This window comes from Clarias gariepinus, chromosome 10 (assembly GCF_024256425.1).
Source record: "Clarias gariepinus isolate MV-2021 ecotype Netherlands chromosome 10, CGAR_prim_01v2, whole genome shotgun sequence".
NCBI lineage: Eukaryota > Metazoa > Chordata > Actinopteri > Siluriformes > Clariidae > Clarias > Clarias gariepinus.
In genome coordinates this window covers 31653592-31676765 of record NC_071109.1, presented here as the reverse complement: position 1 = coordinate 31676765, position 23174 = coordinate 31653592, and the positions used below count along the sequence as shown (strand labels likewise).

Here is a 23174-nt window from a genome sequence, read left to right as displayed (position 1 = left end):
CCCGCCATGTGCCTTAATGAACCCTGATCACTGTCAAGTGTTGGTAAAGCACTTTCACATCATCTTTAAAGGAAAAGTACAACCAAAAAATTATACGCAGTCTATAGTGTATTTATTCTCTACTTGTAGTGCACTAATTAGGCTGTAGTCATGCTTTAATGCTGTCTGGATTCTCATTGGACACGGGTGATATAAGGGATGGACAAATCAGTAGCCTGGGCATCTGGGATAAATGCTAATGGCTTTGGTGTTTATTTATAATTGCCTTATGGACATGTACATGTGTTCAACAGTCAACGAAGGCAAATCTGCTCCATACTGTTATTTGCTTTTCTTATAATTTAGTTTGTGCTTCATGATAGTGTGACACACCACAGTGCTCGTTTGTTTCACTTATCATTGCAGGAGATTGCACACACTCGCATAAGCTACACTAAAGCTTGCATTTAACTGACAACTAATGCACTGTTTTTTTGTAAAAGTATTTTTATTGGATTATTTGTACAGAGTTAGAGCACTTTTTAATAAAGACCCCCTGCACCTTTAAGAACAATCAAAAGGCCTGAGACAGAAAGCACTCAGAAGAAATGTTCACACCTACTTTAGGAGGAATGATGAACACTTATTGAGGTGTGAACATTAAGCAGACTTTCCTACATTATAACATCCAGATGTTAAGGAAAAACAGGGCTGGGCGTTATTTTGACAGACCATCGTTAATAAAAACGAAAGATATAGAAGGGTTTGAACCAAGGAACAGATGGTGGAAATATTTTTAAACGAAACACTTAAGAGATTTTCTCCTTTTTCACACCTACTTGAGGTAACTTTTGGTGCATTTATGAATTCATTTATTTATTAAGTTTATTTATTCAAGCCTGAATTTTTTTCATCATAAGCTGCAAAAATTGATGTGCAGGAGGTTAGAGTGATTAAAGATAGAGATGGAAATGTACTGACAGATGCCAGGAGGGTGATGGGAAGATGGAAGGGGTACTTTGAGGAGTTGATCAATGAGGAAAATGAAAGAGAACAAAGAGTAGAAGACGTGACTGTTGTGGAGCAGGGAGTAGCAAATATTAGTAAAAGTGAGGTGAGAAGGGCGAGGAAGAGGATGAAGAGTGGAAAGGCAGTTGGTCCTGATGACATACCTGTGGAGGTATGGAAGTGCTTAGGAGAGGTGGCAGTAGAGTTTCTGACTAGTTTGTTTAACAAGATCTTGGAGAATGAGAGGATTCCAGAGGAATGGAGGAGAAGTGTATTGGTGCCAATTTTTAAGAACAAGGGAGATGTGCAGAGCTGTGGCAACTACAGCAGCATAAAGCTAATGAGCCATACAATAAAGCTGTGGAAAAGAGTAGTGGAAGCTAGGTTAAGGGCCGGGGTAAGCATTTGTAAGCAGCTATATGGTTTCATACCTAAAAAAAGTACATCAGATGCAGATTTTGCTTTAAGGATGCTGGCGGAGAAGTACAGAGAAGGTAATAAAGAGTTGCATTGTGTCTTTGTAGATTTAGAGAAAGTGTATGAAAGGGTGCCGAGAAAGGAGCTGTGGTGTTGTATGAGAAGGTCTGAAGTGGCAGAGAAGTATGTTAGAGTGGTGCAGGACATGTATGAGAGCTGTAAGACTCTGGTGAGATGTGCTGTACTGTAGGTGTGACAGAAGAGTTTAAGATGGAGGTGGGTCTGCATCAAGGATCGCTCTAATCCCCTTTTTGTTTGCTTTGGTGATGGACAGGTTGACAGATGAGGTTAGAAAGTAGTCTCCATGGACGACATGGATGACATTGTGCTTTGTAGCGAGAGCAGGGAACAGGTCGAGGAAAATTTGGAGAGCAGAGGAATGAAGGTTAGCCACAGCAAGATGGAATACATGTGTGTGAATGAGAGGAACCCAAGAGGAACGGTGAGGCTACATTTTGCTTTACCAACACATATCCTATCCTAACAACCCACGACTCGCGGAGCTACCAACCCCACAGTTAGTGTGAAACAAGGGTGAAAGTAGTTTTAAATCATTATCAGTTTTATGTTGACAAAAGTTGAAGAGAATAAACCATGGAGGTGGACAGTCCTGAGAACCGTATGAGATTAACTTCATATTTCCATTAATTTTACTTTAGAATATCATCTTACTTCTGGGTTTAGGGTTAAATGGAAAGTTAGTGTGTATTGTACTGTAGAGTGTACAGTCCCTTGGTCCCCACACTAAGCAGTGCCCTTGTTCAGGTTGTTAGAGAGGGATTTAGGATTAAGCCTTATGTTAGAAGCTAATTAGTTTTGTAGGCTTGTTGCGTTAGCCCTGAACAGCAAAACACAGAAGGTGCAGATGTGAAAGCAATTATTAAGGTGAAAAAGTATTGCTTAAGATTATCATTTACATTTACATTTAGGCATTTGGCAGACGCTCTTATCCAGAGCGACTTACATTTTTATCTCATTACACATCTAAGCAGTTGAGGGTTAAGGGCCTTGCTTAAGGGCCCAACAGTGGCAACTTGGTGGTTGTGGGGTTTGAACCTGGGATCTTCTGAACCGTAGTCCAATGCCTTAACCACTGAGCTACCCCTGGCCCCCACACTTATCAGGTGTGTTTTCTTGATGAACGTGCTTCTGTGACTGGTATTGAATGCAGGAAGTTCCTCCCCCCTCTTTTCAGTACTGCGGACCATACAGACATACTGTATTTTCACCCACGCTGGAACCAACAGTTAGTGTAATTAACAGTTATTAGAACACCAGTGATGATACACATAGTTAAATGTCCCAGTGCCGTTATACTCTATATCAGCACTCGTGGAAAGCATCTTCTCCAATCAAACGACTAAACTGTTGTATAATTGTACTTATTTAATATGTTTATTTCTAGAGTTAAATAAAGAACTATATCTTCAGACAGGCTTAATGGTCTTTTAATCTCATAATGAGAAATAATATTCAAGATATCTTGACTTGCTAAGATATACATTTTTTGCGATTATTTCCAATTTGTTACGTAATTTCTAGAATAATTTTGAGAAACATCTTTAGTGCTATTTCTAGACCTGTCTGTAAATATTATATAGTAACGTATTACATATCTTTCAATCTTTAGTGTCTGATTTTGTGAAGAGACTATTTATTTTATGTATTTATTTATTAATCATGTATGAGGATTTTTTTTGTGTTTACAAGAAAAGTGTACATCTCACTCTTTTGTTTGGTACGTAGATTAAATGCATTTACTGTAACATGCAGCATACACTGCCTCAAATGTAGATATTTTTGATAATCTTGAATGACATATTAGGACTAAACAAACTATTTGTCTCACTAATATTCTCACTATGTTATATAAATTTGTAATATGTATTTTAATAAATAGTTGTGAAATTTTAGATCAGTGTGGCCCTTTATGATCTTCAGAGGAATTCAGTTAATTTACTCTTGATTTTTCAACACACAAATTTTAAGCATATACACAGAGACGCTGGTTTGTATTCGTAAATTCTTAATGTACAATGTCTTATTAAATTAGATTTAGAAAAAGTTTCAAATCATTTTCTTATCAAATTAATTACGTTTATTTGTAATTTTGGCATTGCCATTTTATAAAAATATAAATGTAGAGTTAGATCCCTAATATTCAGGCCAAATGCTGCTGGGGGAAAGAAAATCCTTGAGAGAACATGAAGAAGAAACCATGAGAGGAAAGATTCTTCTAAATGTTGATCACAGTGCCTTCTTTATTTTTTAAGAATGCACCAAATACAGTTGTTTTGCCCACACCTTATCTTCCTGATTGGTCTGAGTAATTTAATTAGATTTTTTTAGCCTAATGATGGCTTGCCTTACTGGCAGGGACAGTTTTTTTGGATTTGATATATAAGTCAAAAGTTAAGAGCAATGAATTCTAAATGCAGATGCCACGCATGGAATTAACCCTAGACCTGTGAGTAAAGTAATAAGGGACAGTAGTATACACGGCCAAGAGATTTGGGATCCATTATAGGACTTCATCAGTATCATACTGTCATGGATACAGGAGATAAAGTACAGATGAAGAGGACTTATGATCTAATGATCTAATATCCACTTTGTGCAGTAACACTGTGATTATATATTAAAGCCACTGAGTTTTTGATTTCTGAAGTTTCCATCAGGACACATTAGATTCAAGCTGATATTATTTATGGACTAACAGATTAACATATATGTTATTGGGTAATGGCTAATGGTGGGTTGAGATTTCTATTTCTGAAAAGCACAGGATTAGAAGATAAAAAAGTGCAATGCATAAAATTTACATGTATACAGAGATGATAAAATAGAAAAAGACAATAAATGTAATATTTTTAAATAATTTTAATTAGGTATGGTGTTAATTGGTCAGTTCCGAGGCTGGTAACTCTAAACGAACTTCTCTGCAGTAGAGAGGTAAGTTTTGGTCTTGCTTTACTGGGAAGGTCTGAATGGGAGACAGTTTCATCATGGTGCTTGATGGGTTTTGACCAGAGGTGGAAAGAGAATAAAATTTTGTACTTAAGTAAAAGTACTGTTACTTTAGTGAACTTTTACTGAAGTACAAGTAAAGTTACCCTTATAAAATCTACTCAAGTAAAAGTAAAAAGTAGCTCATTAAAAATTTACTCAGGGTAAAAGTTAACGAGTTACTTTTTTTTTTTTTTTTTTTTTACCGCGGGGGTGGGGTGGGGGATGAAACACCCGTGCATAATAAATCTGTTGCCTTTGTTGTGCTTGAAATCAAAGTGGTCGCTTAAATATGACCAGGGGCTCGCTTCATAAGAATTTGATGCCATTTTCACTTTTAGCTGTGTCTGCATCACTGGCATCTGTTTTGTCCGTCTCCATCGTTCTTGTGAGTTTAGCGCGTTTGTTCTCCATCAATCAATCAGTGCAGTGGTTTCCGGGGTGCAATTTTTCATTTTTTTTTTACTCAGTAGCGAATATGATTTAAACTGTAGTGAAGTACAATACTTTAAACAAAACATACTTAAGTAAAAGTAAAATTACAGATTTAAAAAACTACTTTAAAAAGTAGAAGTACACAAAAAAATCTACTCAATTACAGTAACGCGAGTAAATGTTATACTTAAATAAATACTTTCCACCTCTGGTTTTGACACAATACTGTTCGAGAATAGCTGACCTTCATGTCTTAAAATAACAACCGACTCTTGTTGCTGTTGTAACTTATTTACCTAATTCCATATGTGTTATTTCATGATTTAAAAGAATAAATTGTCCAGTGTTGTTTTAGGGTTTAAATCCTTTGGATTTTGAGATGCTTTCGAGTGGATTGTGGTTGTTGCTGCTGTTTTTTCTCAGTCCAAGTGTTTGGTAATATTAGTTCTTTAGTTTATTAACTTGAAATATTTAATTAAATCATTCATTCCTGTATACAGGGTTATTTATCATTTTTAAATAATACAAAATTGTAATTTTGGAAAAAGAAGTAACCGGACTCAAAGGGTTGTCATTAGCCACAACAAGGGTACATCAGTAATCTGACACGGATTAAGCATAAACTCTGGTTTAAATGTTATCTTTAGTTTCATTGTCTCTTGATTCAGCATTTAAATCACTTCCAGTTGTCACTCTTAACTTGTAAAGGCTGCTCTTTGTGTGTGATTAAATAGCTAATTTAATATGCTAATCTAAAAAACAAAACTGATTATTTTTCAAACGGGGTAAATCTACGCCATCTAGCGGAGAAAAATAAGACCAGCACCAAGTTTAGACAGGAAGGAGGAACTCCGTTACCCAGCAACACTTCCGGGTTTCACACGTCATACCTTGTCACGTGATCTACTGGTGGTCATTCTAACGTGCGCGTACCTTTCATCCTCGTTTATTTATATGTCTTAACATATAGGTCTTATTTTAAAGGTTGGATTTATTAAAAACAGAGATCCATCGAATCTGGAGTTTGATTGGGCGTGTTGGCTTTGACGGAATAAGTTAAGGAAATCACAAGAAGACGCTTCTTTATGGATTGGGTGGATGACGTCATCATCAGCTGGGACATGCTGGTGTAAGTGTGTGAGGACAGTGTGAGGACAGTGTGGAGTTGTTGTACCTGTGCAGGTGAAATGACTGATCAGTAATGGAGACTCCTGCACTGCCACATGAGGTGAGTCTGATCTGACAGGGAAAGCAAAGTGATTTTTAAGGAAGGAAATGATCAAAGAACACATGTAACTGATCAAAGCAACATAAAACATGTGATCTGAGAGACTGCACACAGATCTACTGTATAATCGCAGCTTTTCAATCATCCCTGTTGTAACAATACTACCTACTTTTGATTTGTTTGTTTGTTGGGGGGGGGTACAAACTTTTGCTCCGACATGTCCCTGTAATACGGTGCCACTGTCTGAATCACGAGATGTGACTAAATCAAGGAGAGGAAGCTGAACTAGTGTTGCAGATGCAATCATGTGAAGTTGTTCCTCTTGTCACAGGTCATTTCTCACATCCTGAGCTTCCTTCATCCGTCAGACCGAAAAGAAGCCTCGCTGGTCTGCAGGAGCTGGTACGAAGCGAGCCAGGATCATCAGTTTCAGGTTATTTGCTCAATCTAAGTTAATAATATTGGATACTAGAGTTAGTACGTGTTGTTGACAGGAAAAGAGTTTGTAGAAATAATTAAAAGGTTAAAGCTGAAATAATCGGTTCATCTTTAATGTTATCAGTGATATTATTATTATTATTATTATTATTATTTGAGGTTGAAGCCCACGTACATGTCTGTCTGTCTTTCTGAACAGCAGAACTCTCTGTCTAACTTATTAATACAAAGAAATCCCATTCTGTAAGGTTGAGTATAAAGGGCCAAAGTAGATTGGATAAAGATGAAGTTTTGTCTTAAAACCACTCCAGCGTGTTAAAATTCACTTATACCACTTCAGCGCTGTTATTTCAGCCAAAGTGAAAATATGAACTAATCCCAGTCAAAATATTCACTTTATCTTTTCTAATTAATATTGTGATTTCACTGATGGTGCAGGTTAAACTCCAGGCAGAGATCGAAATACTGCAACAGTTTCAGTAAATTCTGTCGAGACAGTTTTGCGTGATGCTGTGACACAATCTGGCTGGACATACAGACAGACAATTTTTTCTGAGACGGGTTTCGAGTCCTCCAGTGTATGAAACATAAAGATATCATTGAAAGAGCTTCTGACCAACTTACAGACTAAAACTTTCTTTTGTGTATATAGATTGTTCTTGTATCTGGCAGAAATCTAATTAAAAAAGAACGAATGGATCCTGATGGAGAGATTTGACATTTAATTAAAACCTGCTGCTTGATGAAAAGATTTTGGAATAACAGCAATTTTTGTTCTACTATAATACTACATATTGCGGTGGTCTTTCGGCTGCTCGTATCGAGGGGTCGCCACAGGGGACCATCTGATCCGCACCACAACAGCACAGGTTTTACCCCCTAAACCCAGGCCTTCTGCATGGCAGGTGCAAAACCTACCACCAATGCCCTATTATAATATTGTAATGTTTAAAACTGTTATTTTATTTTAATCTTTAACAAGCAAAACAAAAGCAAATATTACAAGGACGTGTTCATTAATAACAAGCAAGTAAATGCTTGTAACGGTAATACATGTCGCAATTTTATATATATTAAAAAAAACTGTATGTTTGTCAGCATCAACATCAGCACCGGCAGATGCTTTGCACAGGTTTGAAATTCTCATAATCCTTATTTTTATTATCCGCTCATATTTTTCCTTTCCTTTTTCTTTTAGAAAAATGTCACATTCAGGTTCCCGGTTTCTACGTCTTCGGTAGGGTTTATTCGTAGTCTCGCACACCGGCATCGATGCAGTCTGATCATCAGCCACGTGGACGACTCTAACCTGTCTCGCAGAGTGCTAGAGGAGGTCAGAGTTCACCTCGGGGCTCGGCTGGAGGGTCTGGCGCTGCCCCGGAGCAGTATGATGGAGTCGTCCCTCCTGAAACTGCTGCCGTGCCTGACTGGCCTGCACAAGCTTGACCTCAACGGCCTCGACAGTCTCTTCATGTCAGGAGCTTTCCTGAGCCGTGAAGAGCATCGACAGCAGGTCAGAGCTTTTTCAATCCAATTGACCAACCTTTTTCAATCAATTTGTGTAATTGTTATTTAAAAACTCATTATTATTATTATTAAATATAACAATATGTAATGCTGATAGGTCCGTACAGCGCTGAAGAACCTGGAAGAGTTGGACCTGTCTGACCTGCGCTACCTCTCTGACCTCACCTTTAACCGTCTAACAGGCTGCACCCTGAGACTCGGTCGTCTAGCGCTGGCTGGTTGTTACATCGCTTTCGAGTTTGACCCGTACCGAGGCCGCGCGGTGGGCCCGGGCTCATCAGCCATGCTGTCTCTGAGGAATCTTCTCCGGCTGGTCCAGGATCACAGCTCCACTCTGCGCAGCCTGGACCTCAGCCGCACCTCCATCACCCCTGAGTCTTTGCGCTCGTTGGTTTGCGTCCCCGGCCTCCACCTGGAGGAGCTGCGCTTGTCTGGCTGTAAGAAGCTCACTGATTACTCCGTCGAGCAGCTCTGCCGGCAGCAGAGAGGCCTCCGCACGCTGGACCTGAGCGGCTGCACGGAGCTGACGAGGCGCAGCATGGTCGCTGTAACTGCCGAACTCAAACATCTTCAGAGTCTCTCGCTGTCCCGCAACTGGAAGATGACAGAGAAAGGATTAGCAGATTTAATGGCGCTGCCCGCTCTGACCTCACTGGACCTGGCTGAATGTGTTAACGTGTGTGGAATGGAGCTGGTGAAGGGCCTGTCGTCCCCACAGCCCAGAGCACAGCTGGAGAAACTTAGCCTCAGGAACTGCACCTACATCCAGGTGAGCCCAAACTTTATCCAGATTAGACAAGTAATTTATGTGGTTGGACTTTGACTGCTCTTGTGAAGGGGTCACAACAGCGGACCATCTGATCCGCAAACAACTTGGCACAGTATTATGTTCAGGTTATGAGACTCTTTCATCCGCAGTAAAACATTTAAATGGTGCAAACGTTTTAAAGAAGGCGATAGGTTCGTGAAGGACGATCCCGGCCAAGGTGACCTGGAGCCCACTGCAGTCGTTCCTGTGAACGTTCAGCGAGTAGAACGTCTGATCCTTGAAAATCGGCAGACAACTTGTCACCCACTTGTGAAATAACTGGGCTGGGAGTTGTTGCCACATCCCCCATATAGTCCTGACCTCGCTCCAAACATGTTTGGGCCTTTAAAGAAGTTCTTGGGAGGCCAGGGATCAGACGGGAAGCAGGCACTGGGATAAGTGCATTAGTGTAGCAGGAGATTATATAGAGAAATAAAGGCAGTTTTTACTCTCACACATGTGTTCCATAATTCTGCATAAATCAGAGTCCTGGTTTGGCTTGAACGACCTCAGTGATTAATATAATGAAATCAGTCCTAATGAAAGAAAAACACACAAGTGTCTTTAAACATTTCAACTTCCACACTTTGCAGGTTCTTACAGGATCTGATATCTGATAAGATCTAATATCTAATATCTGATCCAGTCACGTTTATGTAATACATGTCCTTCAGTTGCGAGTCAAATTAAATATTCATTAAGGTAAACACGTAAATCTAAAAATGTACTGAAATCCTTTTACGTAAGGTGTTTTGCAGAGAAAATCTCTTCATTCTTTACCAGCTACTAGCCAGACGTCCTCCTTCTCCTCCATGTTTTTAATAGTTCCTTCTTGTTTTTCACTCTAGGACGTGTGCTCGCTTGCTCAGTTGTTGACGTCCAGTCTGAAAGAGCTGGATCTGACCTCCTGCGTCGTCCTCACAGACTCGAGTGTCCGCACCATCGCCACCCATCTGCCCGGGCTGCAGGTGCTGCGTCTGGGTTTGTGTAAGTTGATCACCGACTGGGGGCTGCTCGGGATGGAGGAGCCCAGCGATGGCAAAGAGTCCAGCAAGTACGCGGTAAGAGAGAGGAAGGTTCAAAACAGATGAAGGTCTTACTGTTAAAAATCAAACCTTTACTTTCAGTGAACTAATAAAATAACCTTCAGTATCAGAGTCGTTTATGCTTCAGCAGTAAATGCATAAGTTATATGAGATAGAGTTAAAAGATATAAATGAAATATATGTTCTCATTCGATTGTCCAGTGTCGTTCCACCAACGGACAGGAAAAAAAAGCATTATTTAGTTGTGTGACTACATATTCCTGACCATCGGGCCCATATGTCCGTGTTCATTCGGCTATGAGAGCGTTATGGAGCTCAGGTGCTAATGTTGCGATGTCGAGGAGCCTCCAATTTCAGTTCGTCCCCATGGTGATGGTGCAGTGAGTTCAGTCAGGGCACCGTGCAGGACACTTGAGTTCCTCAACTCCAATCTTAACACACCGTGTCTTCATGGAGCTCACTTTGGGCACACGGGCATCGTTAATCAGGAACCGGTTTGGACCCTTCAGTTCCAGTGAAAGGAAATCTACAGTGTACAAAGACATTCTATATAGTTGTGTATTTTTACTTTAGTGAAGCTCCACATAAGCATGAGGGTCTGGTGTCCACATACTTTTGGACACTTTTATAGGTAGCATGAAGCTGAAGATAAATCCACGAACACGATAAATAAGATAAATGAATAACAAGGAAATGAATGAATACTCAAATTAGTATCACTAATACCTGCTTCAATGGTATAATTATTTAATTATTTATTAATATAGTAGGCTAATTTTTTATGATAGTGTATAAATCCTTGTTTTTAACAACACGTATTTATGTTGAATTTCTTTTGGGGGTCAATAAGATATAATGATATAATAGTATAGATTACTATTAGATTGTAAATATTATTATGGATTAATTTTAAAATGTGTATTTTATTTTAAAAAATGTTTTTAGATGAAAGAAAAATTCACCTTTTCAATTTTTCAAACTTTAAAAATATTTTTAAAAAATTATTTTTTTTTACATTCTTTAAAAAAAAAATGAAAAACAAAAATAAAATACTTAATGTAATATCTGCAAAAATGTTCAACACCTTTAAGAAAAAAAGCAGCAGTACTATTTTGTTGGGAATTCCCAAACCTAAATTTTTTTATTTTCTAGATTTTTAAACAAGTTTTCTATTATGTTTTTTTTTTTCTCCTTAATCGAGTCACATCCATTTTCCACCTTTCATCACTTCCACATTGTAGTAATTTTTTATTTAGTAAATATATTGTAAAATATATATAAATATATATACACTACCGGTCAAAGGTTTGGGGTCACTTTCTAACTCCATGATGGTTCCTGATTTTTATTTCTTTCTACATTGTAAAGGAATGCTGAAGGCGTCCAAAAAATGCATTAATCTCCTTTGAACAGTTAATGGTGAGATGTTTCTGCTACTTCTGCTCTGTAAAGACTTCATAACGCCTCTAATCTGAGGTGCTGGTTGTTAATTGGTCATTTTCAGGCTGATAACTCTAAATGAACTTCTGGTCTGTGTCAGAGGTAGGTTTTGGTCTCGCCCTCCTGGGACGGCCTTCATGAGAGCCAGTTTCATTATGGTGCTTGACATTTTGCAAATGCACTTGACAATACTGTTCTTGCAAGAACTATTACAGAAAGGCCGACCTCTGTGTCTTAAACTAACAACTAACTGTTGTTTTTCTTGTTGTTACGTAATTACCTAATTCCATATGTGTTATTTTATAGTTTTGAAATCCTCAGTATTGTTGTAGAATGTAGAAAATAAATCACTAAACAAAATCAAATAAATTTGCAAGTGACCCCAATATATATATATTAGGGTCACTTGCTTATATTATATAAGTAGAAGTGCACAGAATAAATCCTTCATTAGTAATACAGTAGTGCTAAACTTGTGCAATACTACTGAGGTTCAGCTCTGTGATATTCAATAGTAATTTTAATAATAATGCCTAAATGAAAGTAAGTATTATCGGGTCTGTTGTCCAGGATACGGTGTGTACAAATGTATTCATGGTCGTAAAAATACAAAGAGTTAAAAAGCACTTATATGGATTTTGACCTCAATTTTTTTGTTAGATTGCATAATACACAAAGAACTAAATCATAACTCTTCACTACGTGGCAGGAGGATACAGGGCCGAGCTTTACTCGGACCTTCGGGAACATGGGCTTCTTTCAGCCTCCCAGAATGCCGTTTGATGAGAAGCCACGCCTGGTCACTGACGAGGACCTGGGCACCTTCAGGGAGCAGGAGGGAACCTCGCTGAGAGCCATCAAAGGTCTAGAGGAGCTCGACCTGACCGCCTGCTCCAAACTGACAGACATCAGCATAACACAAGTCAGTACCTCCTACATACTGTCAGTGTCTTCTGGACTGGTTCTTGTACTATAAATAAGATTTATTCTAAACAGAAAAAAACAACAACAACAAAATGTTGGAAAAAAAAGTGGCAAATGTAAAAAGGCAACTAAAAGGTTAGTTGTTTAAAAAACACAAATTAGACATTTTTAAATCCATAATTAGTAGTGAGAACTACAATATAATTAGGAATTTAATGTTCTGCTGAGATGGATCTTATTAAAATGGCGAATTTATAATCATTAGATTATTTTTCTTATTTTCCTCCATTTTTAAAACGTTGAACCTCTAAAAAAAAAAATAAAGTTGAGTCATAATTAAACAGTTTTACAAGTGAATTAAATACGATTGAACTGTTTAATGCTATACAGAATGTATCCCGTTCCTTATAACATTAGTTTTCTCACTTATAAACCAAGTGCACAAAAAAAATTAAAAGTAAATAAATAAGGTAGTGCAGCCTTTAAACAATATAAACTAATGTAAAATACAAGAATTTAACAATTACGTTTTTAATAAAATTATTTTTTCTTTTTTTTTCTGATCAGCAGGCATCTGCCATCCACTATAAGTGTTATGTCCTAAACAACCTTAGCGAACGATTAATTCCTTTCGCATAGGATGCCAATGTGGGAATAGTTTAGCACGCACCCACTGTATCCCCTCAAATGCCTCCAAAGTCTCAAAACTCAACTCGATAAAAAACACCGGCATGTCTGGCCTCTAACACTCGCAAGTTTCAGGATGAATTTGTTCTTGCAGTGTTTTGACGCTGTTGTAAGCGTCTATAATGAGTAGGTTTGAGATAAATTTGCCTGCAGAGTTTAGAAGAAAAGACTGATCGAGTCTTTTTTACCATGCACGTTTTGGAACGCAATTAAAAAGTGTTTCTGTTGCACCACTCGGAAGCTTCTGCACTCGGCACGGGATCTGATATCTGTTTGGATGGTAATCGGTCTCGTCCAATCAAACTGCAAAACAGGGAATTGCAGTCACTGTCCGATTGACCAGAGGAGCTCTGTTGCAAATGTAAAAAATTATTTTAAAAAATCAAGTATCAAAATCAAATTTTGTCAATCGATACATGAATCGCCACGCAAAAGAATCGCGATATGTAACTAAAGATTGTTTTCCGGTTCACATGTAACCAGTCAGCAGTAAATACAATTCTGCAATCTAAATAAAAGCAAAAAATAATGATTGATGAAAACGATATCTCGTAGCACACATACAGTAGAGTGTTCTCAGCCTGGTCATCGTTTCCCCCAGGTGTTGCGTTTCCCCGTGCTCCAGCGCCTCTCTCTCGCCATGCTGCCGGAGCTCAGTGACGAAAGCGTGGCGTCTGTGGCGCATCACTGTCGCAGCCTGACCAGCCTGGCGCTCAGCGGCTGTTCCTGGCTCACAGACGAGGGTCTGGCTCACGCCCTGCCTCACCTGCACAGACTGCAGCATCTGCAGCTCGCCTACTGCGACGGCATCACGGACAGGTGAGCTGGCACAAGCCCACGCCGTACCTGACTGCTTTATCAAGATCACTGTCCCTATGAACCACAATTTCTTTTTTAAATGTGAGGTGTGTTTTGTTCTCGCTGATGTTTCAGTTTCTCGTTAGTCGGCTTCCAGGCGTCCAGTTATTGTAGCGATCATCTGTCCAGTGGACGGTGTGTATGTGAAGGTGTTGATTAATTCTCCCGGACAGAGCTCTCACTTTAGTGCAGCTGCAAATCACAGGTTCATGATAGTACGCTCATTCTGATACGTTATTGTTTCTATAGCAATAGCTCTAGGGTATTTATAGTACTTGACTTTTATGATGGTCAGGTTTGAGAACAAGCTGTAACTTTTGTGCCTTTTCAGGTTCCTTTTCCCTTATTAACTGAAAAGGAGAGTCTGGTTTCTAATGTTACAGTGTGTTAATGGGATTTTCACAGACATTCAGCAGTTATCTTCGTCATCATCTACACCACTATACCAGGAGACTTGGGGCACGAGGCAGGGTACATCCTGGATATGCACACACATATACATACACTAACATGCTCATTCACACACTACAGGCGATTTGGGAATGAACCTAATCTGCATGTCTTTGGACTATGGGAGGAAACCGGAGTACGCGGAGGAAACCCACCAAGCATGGGAAGAACATGCAAACTCCACATGCACAGAGACCTAAGACGGGAATCGAACCTGAAACTTGGAGGTGCAAGGCGACAGTGTGAACCACTAAGCCATCTTGCCGCTGCATTCAACAATATTTATTATAACTATAAAACTGGTTTAAAAAAAAAGGTAATTCATCGTCGGCTTCTGCTCAGTACAAAAGGAATAAAATATGAAACAAAACAAAACCATTCACGCTGACTCCAAAATTATTTTTTAGTATGTTTGCATTTGAGGTGGTAAAATGTTGCTGTTTCTCTACAGTCCTGCAGGTGGCACACTCTAAACTAGTCCCACAGCATAGCATAGCATAGCATAGCATCATGGGTGGTAGGAGCGAACTATTTACTTACATTGTTTAGAATCATATTAAAATCTGGATCAGGATATTAATAAAAAATAGTCACACAAAATCGCAATGCAAATAAAATCTGTGCCTTTTTATCGTGATAATATCGTACCGAGCGCTCCCTGGTGATTCCCTTCCCTATTATATACATATACACACACGGTCGTGTAAATCTGGCTCCGTGTTTATGTTGTTGTTATTGTCTTTCCCGTCTTCCACCAGGTCCCTGAGCCTCATCGCCCAGCACTGCAAGAGACTGAGGACGCTGGACATCTCCAAGTGCAGAGACATTACTGTAACTAAGGTGGACGTCCTTCAATCCCAGCTGCCCTTTCTGGAGAACGTGCAGTATTGCTCTGTGAGCGGAGCCGACCTAAACCTCACACTCTGATTAATGATACTGTGCGCTTGACCAGGCGGCTTTGCTAGTTAAATTATGCGATGTGATGTGTAGAGGACCTGGTCCAAACTTAATCCCTAATCCGACGGTGCTTCTGATAATCTTGCTTCTTTTGCATGCAAGCACTCGAACAATGGCACAGCTGGAAAATAGCTAACAAGTTTATCTCTTAAACTTCAGTCAACGAGCATATTCATACTGAGCTATAAGGCATTATCAAGGTGTTATACACGGTTATAATCAAGAATCATTTGTTAAAGGAAAAAAAACAAACAAACTAATAATCATTCCAGAAAGATTATCAGGAAATCATCCTACAAAACTTTATAACTCATCAGTGATAATATTTATTCAGTATTGGCGATATTAAATGCATTTAAACACTTCCAAAAACCTTAGTGCCTTTCCCAAGATTATATGTACAGTGTGTATCGGGGCATATGAATGCATTATAACCCTTTGTGAAGGCATTCATAGGTCAGTATAGACATGGCCTTAATAGAAAGGAATTCCAAATATTTTGTCTAAAAAATTGTCACCTGCCTGTGAAGCACAGGGATCACGTCTGTTGTTTGTCGTCCCAATTTTTCCTTCTTTGCAACTCCTTCCAAACTATTCGTTAAAATTTGACCAAACCTTTTAGGAAGCAATGCATACACTAGCTATTACATCTTCAAATATTAATCAATTCATTCATTCATTCATTTATTTATTTATTTATTTTTATATATCTGCTGTCCAACAATCCTAATATACCATTTATGGGAATTTGACCAAACTTGCACAGAACACTTTCCAGAAATCTTACGTATGTATTTGTTTAAGTTTCTTCTCGCTGTAATTTTTCTAAGGACTACAGTATTCAACTATAACTATTAAATATACTGTAACACTCGGAGGTTATTACTCAGAGAGTAATGTTGCTAAAAGGTAACTTTGTTGTGGTCAGCTACACCTGAATGTGTGTTCAGAATTTTATTGTTTTGCTGATCGGTACAGGTGCAGGTCTTATATAAATGTCCATCACTTTTACATCTTCGTTCACCAGAAATGTCATTGCAAGTCCTGGTTTAAACGCCTTTCGAAAAATCTATTCAAAAACAAGTCCATCGACATTTAAACGTCAAAGAGTACCACAAGGCCATCAGGGATGTTTCTGTGTTTTAATGATTATGAATTTTATACAAAGAAAAATCCCAATAATTGTCAGTCTTTACAGTATAATGTAAAGTACATCTCCCCAAAAAAATCCCAAGGGACAGAACAGTAATTTACAGTACAGTGAGTCTCTAAACACAAATGATTTGCTGCTTATTATTATTATTATTATTATTATTATTATTAATAAATCATGATTTTCACCTGTTGCCAAGTTGAAATGTGTTCACAGCAGGTGGAAAGATAAAAAGTACTGTAAGTAAAGTGTTTTTGTGCCGTTATTGCATTAGCAATGTTCAAAACCACAGCATATTGTACCATGTCATTTTTATTTAAGATGTACTGTGTATGATTATTATTAAAGGATTAAATTAAATTACAATTCAAATCAATCACTGGCAGCATTGTACAATACATCTGATACAAAAGGCATCTGCGATCTGATACAGTGCAACACAACACAATTTTGATTTCATTTAATAGCCTTTGATCAAGATTTGGATACCAATAAACAAAACTGTGTCAAATTTTAAGTTTTTTTCTATAGTACGAATGTAGTTCTTAAATCTCGTTAAATAACTGCAGGACTGTGCAAAATATTTATTTAATGCTCATACATCTTATTCCTCGCTATAATTTTACTGTTCGGTTTGTTTTCTCTGTATGCATTAAAAATGAAGAGCTGATTCGAAAACTTTCTTCTTGAGCAGGAGGTTCGTGTGATGTGATTAAGGAAGACGTTAGGAAATTGGTTGTAACTTTAAGCATTGACTGATTCATCATTAATCTGGTAGAGTAGTGAGTTTTTTTTTTTATTACTCGTTTTAATTCACATTAAAATATTTACAGAATGTGTAGATTTCATATATTTATCTGCTGCTGTCGAGCTGCATATCACTATAGCTGTTAGTGACTTCATCAACGTTCTATTGTCTTTGCAAGATTAAATGGTGAACAATATTAGTCAGATCCATAACGGTGCTTTAAAAGATCCCCCCTGTATGATGTTGTGACCGCTTTTACAATTCAAATGTGCAGAAAATTTAATACATATCGCAAAATGTACCATTATTATTATTATTATTATTATTATTAATGTGCCAAGTACCTCATGATGTACCGTTTACATGTAAAGAAAATGTTTCCTGTGTGCGCCAGTTGCTATTATTGAAGTCTTGTTCAACTGCAACAGCTCACAATACGCAATAAAACAAAACTCTTATATTTTGTTAACAAAAAAAGGAAAGAAAAAAAAAACATTTCAGTGCGCCATCAATGTAAAAGTATTCCACATTTATCCACGGATGGATACCCTCTCGTAATATGTACACTTTTCATTTAATCGTATATTCGCTTTATTGCGAGAAAAAATTTCCCCAAACATTAAAACTAGCTGTTTGTAATGTTGGCGCCCTCTATTGCCCATAAGATGAATTTCAATGAAAGCCTTAACATGAATCTGACCCCGCCCATATATATATATATTTAACTATCAATAATTTGTCATAAATCATTTCCTTTTAAGCAATAAGGGCAGAGTGGAGAAGCATTGTTAAGGCTGGGGGACGGGGCTAATTTCAGGGCTGGAACCATGTAATCAGGCTCTAAATGGAAGAGCAGTGGCTGACCAGACAGCATGTTCACATCACGTTGGGATTACAGTATCTCTACAGACCCTGGAAAATGTACAACGCTTAAGGATAATAATCATTTAATTAGAAAATGTTCAGGTTACTTATGTAGATTTTCACACTTTGACATGTTCTCATGTAGGTGGACTGGCTACCCTAGGTGTAGAGTGAGTGTGTGTGCGGTGCTCTGAGATGAACCAACATCGATTGCACAGTGTATTCCTCTCAAGGTTTCTTCCCATTACCATCTCAGGGAGTTTTTCCTTGCCACCGTCATCCTCGGCTTGTTCATCAGGGACTATCTGACCATTTTAATTCATACACATTTACATTCCATACAAACTTAAATAATTCTTTGGATTGTGTAAAGCTGCTTCGCGACAATGACAATTGTTAAAAGCACTATACAAATAAAATTGAATTGAATATTTCTGTCTCAAACGTAGAGATCCTGGGAAAGCTTCTGGAATCTTGATGATCCTGATCAGGTTTAAATCATGATGAAAGAACGCATGATGATCTAACTGACCCTAAATACCCATGAAGAGCCCCCCCCCCCCTTTTTTTTTACATCATGCTATAAATAGTATAACCTGGTAATCACCGTAATTCCAACATAATGTGAACACACGATTTGGTTGATTTGAGTAAAGTACTTCTACATATTGTGTACGAGTGTTACTCCTTATTTGTCAGTTTAAGTTCCTCTATAAAAGCGTTGTGGTTCAAAAAGGCCACTTGAGTACCGTACCTTCCTGAAGACCAGTTTAAGGAAGTAAAATGAAACAAAAAAGTTTAGATAAAGAAATTAAATGAGTGCAGTACTTGTTAGAAAAGGGTAAAAAAAAAAAAATATTATATTGATGGATACACACACACACAGAAACAGGTGTACATGTATGACATACACCTACACCCTCACAATGTCCTGAAAGCGTGGGTCTCTGTCACAACCTCTTTAGACGGCTTTCCTCGTCACCCCGCAGTGGGCTTTTCTGTGTCCTACCGCTTCACACTCGCTGCTCCTCGGCTCCACAAATCTCCCGCTGAGTTTTTCCTCATTCGTCGACTCACTTGGGTGGGGCAGGAGGGGCAGGAGGAGCAGGAGGAGGAGGAGGAGGAGGAGGAGGAGGAAATCACGCCCCACGGTCTGGCTTTAATGCTCCGTCTGGCTGAAGTCGTAGCAGAAGTTGAAGTTGCTGGGCGGGTTGGGGACGGGCGGGGCTGAGTCTGGAATGGGGACGTTTTCCAGGTCCAGGAGGCGGAGTTTGATTTCCATGGAGAGGAGGATCTCCAGCTCACTGCGCATGGACTCGCTGCTCATCTCCTTCCCAAGTAGAACACTCAGGCCGTCTGTCCACAAGCAAAACTGTGAGAGGGAGAGAGAGAGAGAGAGAGAGTGAGAGAGAGTTAAGGAAGGACAGAAATGTGTTGCTTTTATACCTGTAATAGATATTTTCTCCAGCTCTTTAGGACAATTTGGAAAATGTTAGAGATGATGGAAAAAGAGTGAGAGAGAGTGAGGCATGGAAATGGAACAGGCATAGCTAATGGAAAGATGACGAAGAGTTGAAATTTCACTCACATCTGTTCTGGAGGAGGCGACGAAATTCAAGCTGTACTCCTCGACATCATACGTAATGCTGAATGCCAAATCCAACATCTCCTGCAGGATTTATTACCAAAAAATAAATAAATGACACCATTTATATGCTTATGAACCCTCAGGATGTGTAATTTATAGATTCTTGGAACGTCAGAGCTAGACACGACTTAAAGCGATCCAAAAGAAATCCAAAGACAATCATTTTTACAGATATGAAATATGAAGAACTTTAGGCACCCTGGAGGTAAGGCTAAAGTTCTTCTAATGCTTAAAAAAATACTAATAATAATAATAATAATTATAATTTGCTGTTACGTTACACCAGATATAAAAACACTACATTATCTAAACACTACATTATCCAACGTGTGAAAAGTGACGCCTAAGAAACAGATTTGAAAAACAGATGATATTTTATTAGATAAAATAAATACGGAAGAGGAAGATGGAGATGAACCTTGGTTTGTTTGCCCTTGTTATCCTTCATGTGAGGACAGTCTTTTCCGGTCAGCAGGGCTTTAATGTCGGCCACAGGTACTGGGGAGAGGAGAAGAAAGAAAGAAAGAAAAAAAGAAAGAAAAAAAAAACGGTCAACTACATGTCAACAAACTTTTGCATTCAAATTTTATATGCAATTTGTTAAGTGAAAAATATTTTAAACAACAAAAAAAAAAAAGATCGTGTCCTGCAACAAGACATGCAATTTAAAATGTAGAGCAAAATACAAACCAACATTTTTTTCTAAAAAAAGAAAAAGAAAAAAAAAAAGGTGCATTACATTTGAAACAATATCTGATACAAACTTTTAATCTGATTTCATTTTATAAATATTTATAGACCATTTTGTTATACAGGATATTCGGACACTATTTAATTTCTCTACAGACTTTTGCACTCCACTATAACACTAACACTGCTCTCTGGTGAACTCTGGAAAATGTGACCGCATCACTCACTCTTGTCCTGCAGACTCTCGATGGAAGGCGTCTCCGTCTCCTCCTCGACGTCTCCATAGTGCAGGACTTTGTGGTTAGGGGACAGCCGACAGTACCACAATTTATCTGAAATTAACAGTGATGATGCAACCAACCCAAAAAAAAAAGAAAAAAAACAGGTCAGTGGTGCGACAACAATAAATTAAAAAAAAAAAAACGTTTCCAGTTATTTGTGCCAATTTGTTTAAATTTGTTTAAAAGTATACAATTCTTGGTAAATAAAATACGAACAGAGCTGAAAAAAGATTTTATCTATTAAAAAGGCCTTTGTATAATAAATTGTAAATTAAAAAAATATTTATCGTTTAAAAAAAAAAAAAAAAAAAAAAAAGTAGCTATTAGCACTTCACTACTCGTCCACTAGTGGGCGATCACAACCATCTCTCTACTCATTTCCTAAAGAGTTGTAATCCCACATCATTCACGTATACAAAACAAGGGACGTTGTGCGTGTGTGTGTGTGTGAGGGAGTTCCTCACCTTGTCTCCGGCGGCTGCTGATTTTGCGGAACAGAGTGCCGTGACACAGACGGTTCAGTCTCTGCTGCCTGATCAGCTCCAACAACTCTGGCTTCAGACGCTCCTTCAGCTCGCTGCACGAACAAGCACACGCAAACACAAAGCAATCTATTAATGCTCATCCGCTTTAAAAGGAATGTTTTGGGGAAAAAAAATCCTTTACTTCAAATGCTGGAAAAAAAAAAGTTTTTCCGTGTCAGACGTTTGCTGATTCAGTTTTGCGAGTGAGAGTTAATTAAATGCCAAACCCTCTCATACACATGATCTTACACTAATACACAGACAAATGTTTATACTCTCTCTTCAAATTCCATCGTTAAATCCTGTAATCTCACTCTCAAATTAATTATTATTATTATTTTGTACACAGCAGACTACACACACACACACACACACACACACACACACACACACACACTTTGCTTTGGTGATCCTAAAGGACATAAAAAAAATTATATGATGGGCGAGTCGATATCTAGGCCAACGTGAGAAGAGTCACTGCTAGACAAATATACTCTTATAATATACATAGTTTATTTCTGTGTGAAGTAAATTACAAAAAAATAAAAATAAAAATAAATAAATAAAAGATTGCACAGAGTCCCAGAGTGTTTTTCATAGTCCTGCCTCTATGCCCTGTGTTTATATCTAACCAATCACAGATGAGAATGAATTCTTCTAGCCAATCATAGCGCAGTAGGCAAGATTTCTAAACCTCACGGCCTAACCCATACTTGCTCAAAGTTTTGCAATTTTAATTTAATTTTTTTGTTATTTCCTTTACAAAGAAATAAACTAAGTATATTTATATAGCAGTGACGTTGGCTACGATATAGACTCGCCCATCTTAGACAAAGATTTAATTTAAAAACAATATTTTTTTATTTATATCATATTTTAGAAATATATATTTTTAAAGAGATACAGGTTTGGCTAAAGAAACATCCAGAAACACTTAAGAAAACAAAGTTTGCCTAATTATTATTTTGTGCATATAAAAATGCAAAAACTAAAAAATACAAAAACTGAAACTATCATTTAAAAATGAAAAGATAAAAAATATTTAAACTGTAATGATGTTAATATTTTAATGTATGAGCTCAAAATTAAACTTAAAAAAAAAAAAACTTCAGAAACTTCATGACTAAAAATTCTTCATGATACAGAAGATTCCTTACAATAACATTTATAATCTGACTGATTTCATTTAATCTAATTAACAAAAATCTAATGCATCACGATATCGATGTTATCTCACATTGCCCAGCCCTACTACAAAGCGAGGGTTTGATCGTGTGTATAAATTACAGCAAGTTCCGAGTGTGTCCTAAACCACACACCGCAGAAGACTTGGAGTCATTTTAATGTGGACATTTATTAATTACTAATTTACGACTTAAGCTTCTGTTGCTCAATATTTACATCGGTCACAAAGCTCATGTTTAAAAATGGGAAAAGGAATCCAGACTGCATTTGATCGACTGAACTCTTGATCCCTCTAAATCAGCAGCAGGTAACAGAATATACAGTAGTACAGTGTGTGTGTGTGTGTGTGTGTGTGTGTGTAAATGCGTCTCACAGCACGGGTGGTGCGAGCGTCTCCTCCTGGTGCAGTCTCTCGGTCTGGCGCAGTTTGAGGATCTCGCTGTAGTTCAGTGCGTTCACTTTGTTCTTAAAAAGCTCCAGTGAGGTGGGTTTACTGGACAGGGTCCTTGTGATCTGCTCCCGCACCACCTGCATGACCTGTACACACACACACACACACACTCTCATCAGTTACAATTGACAGATTTTTTTTTCGACAGGATTTGTTTTTAAAAAAAAAAAAAAAAAAAAAATGCACAAAGAACGATGCACTTTATATCATCTGTAAGGACGGGGTGGTGTAATTAGATATCAGTGTGTCTCAAGTTCGTCTCTAGTTTTACACGGACGCTAGAATTCGTAGGACTCATAAGTCAGTCGTAGAAGTCTCTCAGCCAAAATCATTCCTGATATAAAAATAAAATAGATCATTTG

General features: G+C 38.0%; 2 protein-coding genes across 3 annotated transcripts in view; one reads left to right on the top strand and one right to left on the bottom strand.

Moving 5' to 3' along the window:
- Window positions 1-5817: 5817 nt before the first annotated feature.
- fbxl9 (F-box and leucine rich repeat protein) lies at window positions 5818-15411 on the top strand. Of its 2 annotated transcripts, XM_053506094.1 has the most exons (8): window positions 5818-6133; window positions 6465-6566; window positions 7770-8084; window positions 8196-8867; window positions 9755-9967; window positions 12102-12314; window positions 13605-13822; window positions 15070-15411. In XM_053506094.1, exons 1-8 carry the CDS (start codon window positions 6107-6109, stop codon window positions 15236-15238), a joined length of 1929 nt encoding a protein of 642 aa, XP_053362069.1. In that variant the 5' UTR covers window positions 5818-6106; the 3' UTR covers window positions 15239-15411. The 2 variants fall into 2 exon arrangements, with proteins under 2 accessions (XP_053362069.1, XP_053362070.1); XM_053506095.1 differs by lacking the exon at window positions 13605-13822.
- A 2616-nt stretch (window positions 15412-18027) lies between these two features.
- Window positions 18028-23174, bottom strand: part of elmo3 (engulfment and cell motility 3) — a 31965-nt gene continuing 26818 nt past the window's right edge. The window contains exons 16-21 of the mRNA XM_053505361.1: window positions 22735-22898; window positions 21117-21229; window positions 20599-20703; window positions 20100-20179; window positions 19622-19702; window positions 18028-19405 (exon numbers count right to left, since the gene is read on the bottom strand). Of these exons, the coding sequence (XP_053361336.1) occupies window positions 19193-19405; window positions 19622-19702; window positions 20100-20179; window positions 20599-20703; window positions 21117-21229; window positions 22735-22898 (756 nt within the window). The 3' untranslated portion in view covers window positions 18028-19192. The remainder of the gene's footprint in view (window positions 19406-19621; window positions 19703-20099; window positions 20180-20598; window positions 20704-21116; window positions 21230-22734; window positions 22899-23174) is intronic.

Excerpts from the sequence above, each read along its gene's own strand:
- fbxl9 (XM_053506094.1), top strand. The coding sequence starts at position 6,107 with ATGGAGACTCCTGCACTGCCACATGAG. Across the intron at positions 8,085-8,195 it reads GTGAAGAGCATCGACAGCAG|GTCCGTACAGCGCTGAAGAA; the intron begins GTCAGAGCTTTT and ends TAATGCTGATAG. Across the intron at positions 13,823-15,069 it reads TGCGACGGCATCACGGACAG|GTCCCTGAGCCTCATCGCCC; the intron begins GTGAGCTGGCAC and ends GTCTTCCACCAG.